Genomic DNA, 4,207 nt, shown 5'->3' on the forward strand with positions numbered 1-4,207 from the left:
AATTGTGATTATTTTCTGACCCCAACTTGACTTAGGTTAACTCTGGACAATTCTCTCTTTCTAGGTTCAGGCTTTCTTCTGCTCCCTCCAGAGCCTCTACGAACCTCACCCTGGAGCTCAGATTGAACTGTGCCCTTGGTTTGTCTGCTGACCTTCTCGGGGGTAAGAAGTTGGGAAGCAGCCTGCACCCTCCCAAAGGTTACAGTGCCCACTGGCCCTCCCTGATGACTGTGGTCGCCTTTCCCAGCCAATGCCTTCTCTCTCCAGCGGCCTCATCCACGCCTCTATCAGGCATCAAACCATCCCAGGAGCTCCCCTTCTCTCAAATACACCCCTCTCTGCCCCCACACTGGTCTCCAGACAAATTCCCATTGCACCTGCACCCCTCCCCCACTGGGGAAGGTGGAGGGTAACTTAGAGGGAGGGGTCCTCCAGGTCAGCCTCCTGCTGCCAGGCCAAGACCTCTTCCCTGTTCCTCAGGTCCCCCAGGCAGCCATGGATTTGGGTCTCTTGGGCCTGCCAGATGCACTCCAAGGTCGCAGCAAGATCCTGCAGGGAGCGCGGGGCAGGGGCCCGGTCTTGCGTCGGCAACGGGAGTTCCTGCCAGAAGAGAAGAAGGACACGGTTTACTGGGAGAAGCGGCGGAAGAACAACGAAGCTGCCAAAAGATCCCGGGAGAAGCGGCGTCTCAATGACCAGGCCCTGGAGGGCAGGCTGGCCGCAGTGCTCCAGGAGAACGCTCTGCTCAGGGCTGAGCTGAGGGCTCTCAAGCGTCACCTTGGCCTCCTGTCTCCGGCTGGTAGCTCCCGGAGCCTGCCCTTGCAGGCCCTGCTGTGGGCGTCCCCCTGGATGGAACACCGCCTCCCTGGAGCTGGACCACTCCCATCTCTGCCTGGCTCCCATGGCTGCGTCTTGAGGCCCTGCTGCCTGGACGCTGGGGTTCCAGGATGCCAGGCCTGCCAAGTGGCTCACAAGTGGACTGGCCTGGCCACTTCCTCCACGTTCCCCCAAGACCCTGCCCCCACTGACCCCAAGAGAATGGATGTGGCCTTGCAAGCTGCCGTCCCAGCCACCTTCTTCAGCTGTCACATCCTGGGTGGGCATGGGGGACCCCCGCCTGAGCTCTGGCCCTGCTGGGGGCTATGGTCTCCTGTGCAAACTGGTTGCCAGGCCCCGGGGCCCTCCGAGGTGTTACTGACACCCACTGCTGATCCCATGGGGTTGCCATCCGGGATGGCCGGCTCCGCCCCAGGGAGCCATGCTGAGGGTCCTGCTCAGCCCTCCCTGCCCCATAAACTGCGCATCAAGTCCCAAGCCGCTGGCAGAGCACCTGGAGGCTGCAAGGGCGGCCAGGGGCCCCTCTGAGGACTTTCCCTAGGCAGGGCCAGGACTGCAAGGGGTGGGGGAGGGTTGGGGCTGAGCATGGGTTATCTGGGGGGATGAATGGCTTGGCCTTGACCCAGTCCCTAGTACTGGGCAAGGCCTGTGAGAAGCAGGGGTGAGGGGCTGGTTGGGGAGTCTGTTTCTCAGTGACCAGGCCTCTAGAAGGAGGGTATGGGGTTCTATCTTGGATCATACCATGGCTCCTGTCCTGTGTAAAATATGTGTTTTGGGTAATTACCTTTCTTCCTTCCTTCCTTCCTTCCTTCCTTCCTTCCTTCCTTCCTTCCTTCCTTCCTTCCTTCCTTCCTCCTTCCCTTCCTTCTATCCATCCATCCATTTGTCTATTCTTCCATTCATTTATTCATTTAATCGCTCATTTTTGTATTCGTTTGTTTATCATATGTTCATTGATTCAGTCTGTCATTTATTTACAATTCACTTGTCCCCACACCCACCCACTTGTGATCTTTGTGCTCCTCCCTCTGTGCTCAGCGTAGTGACAAGTAGGAAGACACCCTCCTGGCTTTGGGGTTTCCGTTCTGGGGGTGGTGATGGTGGTTTGGGGACAAATACACTGAGGACCATGCCGAAGGAGGAAGGAATGTCTCAAGATGTCCCAATTCTCCTATCTTTGTGTTCTCTTGGCGGTTCGCTTGCCACCTACTTTGCAGATCAATTCTCCTACTCCAGTGGCTGCCTCTGTGTCTTGGTCAGGACTGTGAGTTGCCGGAAGAGGTGGGCAGTGTCTGAGGGGGCCGTTTCCTCTCTCCCCGGCTGCTTACTGCCCAGCACACACACTCCCGCTGGGAGGGAGAAGGGACCACTCTTCAGGAAAGGTCCCCCAGGGACCCCGAAGACCCAGAGCTCATCAAAGCCTTACCCCAACTCAGTTTCTCACTCAGGCCCCTCTATTTAAAACAACAACAACAACCCATATATTTTTAAAGCTCTTACTAGATTCTGGATAAAAAGAAGACCCAACTCCAATTATGGGCCGAGTTGTGGGAGGTCCTCTAGGCTGATGCCGTCGCTGAGCCCTGAACACCCCGGGTCAGCTGGCTCGCTGGCCTCAGGTGCCCCCTTACCAAGCGCAGGCTGGGGTCGTTCTCTGCCTCCAAGGGTTTATCACAATCACAAACGTGTGCAGCCCAGGAGCCCTGCTCCTGCTGGGCAGTGCAGGGAGCCCCGCACATCACTGCCCCGCCCTCCTCCGCCAGCTCACCATTTGTTCCGGTTCTTCACTGGTGCTCAGCCCTCCAGCTGGAGCAGAAACAAGCTCCAGTAGAAGATGCTGATGAGGCCTCATTTCTCTATTTTGCCTACAAGAATTCACAGAGACAAGGACTTCTAGTGGTCACAGCTGCAGCAGTCAGACATGGGGGGCTGGGGGAGGGGAGGATCAGCCAGTACCTGCCCTCCTGAACACCCAAGCTGCCAGCTCAGGCTCTGCCCCTGGACACAGGTGGGTGGGGAGTCCCCAGTGCCCTGCCTTCTCCCCCACCTTTAAGCTTGGCTTAGAGCAGTGATGGCGAACCTTTTGAGCTCGGCGTGTCAGCATTTTGAAAAACCCTAACTTAATATGTATTAAACAAATACATATAGTTTATTAGAAATTTTTTGATATTTGCAACCATAGTAAAACAAAGACTTATATTTTTGATATTTATTTTATATATTTAAATGCCATTTAACAAAGAAAAATCAACCAAAAAAATGAGTTCGCGTGTCATAGGTTCGCCATCACTGGCTTAGAGCCTCACATCCCCCAAGAGTGTCATGGGGAGGTAGGAAGGAGAGCTGCCTGAAGGAGGTGCCGCTGGCCTGTCTCTCCCCAGCCAGCCCTCACAGCTGGAGGGGTAGCCCCGGGGGTGCCGAGGAGCCAACTCTCCACATGAAGATGCTACACAGCTGCCCTGGCTGGTCCTTCTGAAGCCTGTGATGCAGCTCTGCTTCTGGCCAAGGGGATAGTTAAAAAGCCCTAAGGGGAGAGGAAAGGAGGTAGCGGGGCAGCTGAGTAGCATCCGCTGCTGGGAGATGTGGGTGGCTTGGTGCTTTTGGTGATGCCACCCAGCCACTGTCCCCAAGGTGTCTGAGGTGTCTGGGCCCAGCTCACTCACACCCCATGGACTCAGGGGAGTGAGCGCTGACCGCCTTTGGGTCACTCACACCCGCTTTGACCTTCCAGCACCAGTTGCAAAAGGCCAGAGAATTGTCTGCCTGAAGCAAATCCTAGAATTTCCACATCAGGAAGGTCCCCCAGCGTCTACTGATGAGTGGCCGCCCAGTCTAGGGATGGAGAACTCACTGCCTGCAAAACCCCAACACCACTCCTTTTCTAGAGTGAAAACCTGCTTCTTGCCAACTTCTACCTCTAAGCCCGCTCTTACCTCAGGGGGTCACTCAGAACCCCCTCCCCCTGCTTGGAAGCAGCTGGGGGGGGGGGGGGGGAAGGAGAATCTGGGTTTTCCTCTGGAAAGGAGAGATCACCACACTTCCTCAGAAGGTCTGAGAATATGAAATCTCATTTATTTTTTAAAAATATTTTATTGATTTTTTTTACAGAGAGGAAGGGAGAGGGATAGAGAGTTAGAAACATCGATGAGAGAGAAACATTGATTCAGCTGCCTCCCGCACACCCCCAACTGGGGATGTGCCCGCAACCAAAGTACATGCCCCTAACCGGAATCGAAACTGGGACCCTTCAGTCCACAGGCCAATGCTCTATCCACTGAGCCAAACCGGGTAAGGGCTGAAATCTCATTTATTGTGTGTATAACACTTTAGACCCAGCAAATGTCGGACAAATGTCAACTCCCCTCTCTTC

The 4,207-nt window shown here is 55.3% G+C and overlaps 1 protein-coding gene across 1 annotated transcript in view; it reads left to right on the plus strand.

Moving 5' to 3' along the window:
* Positions 1-495: 495 nt before the first annotated feature.
* Positions 496-4,207, plus strand: part of LOC102427312 (actin-like protein 9) — a 22,430-nt gene continuing 18,718 nt past the window's right edge. Inside the window, 1 exon segment of the mRNA XM_014449458.1 lies at positions 496-1,096. Coding sequence (XP_014304944.1) covers positions 496-1,096 — 601 coding nt within the window.

Source organism: Myotis lucifugus, unplaced genomic scaffold (genome assembly GCF_000147115.1).
Source record: "Myotis lucifugus unplaced genomic scaffold, Myoluc2.0 scaffold_1197, whole genome shotgun sequence".
NCBI lineage: Eukaryota > Metazoa > Chordata > Mammalia > Chiroptera > Vespertilionidae > Myotis > Myotis lucifugus.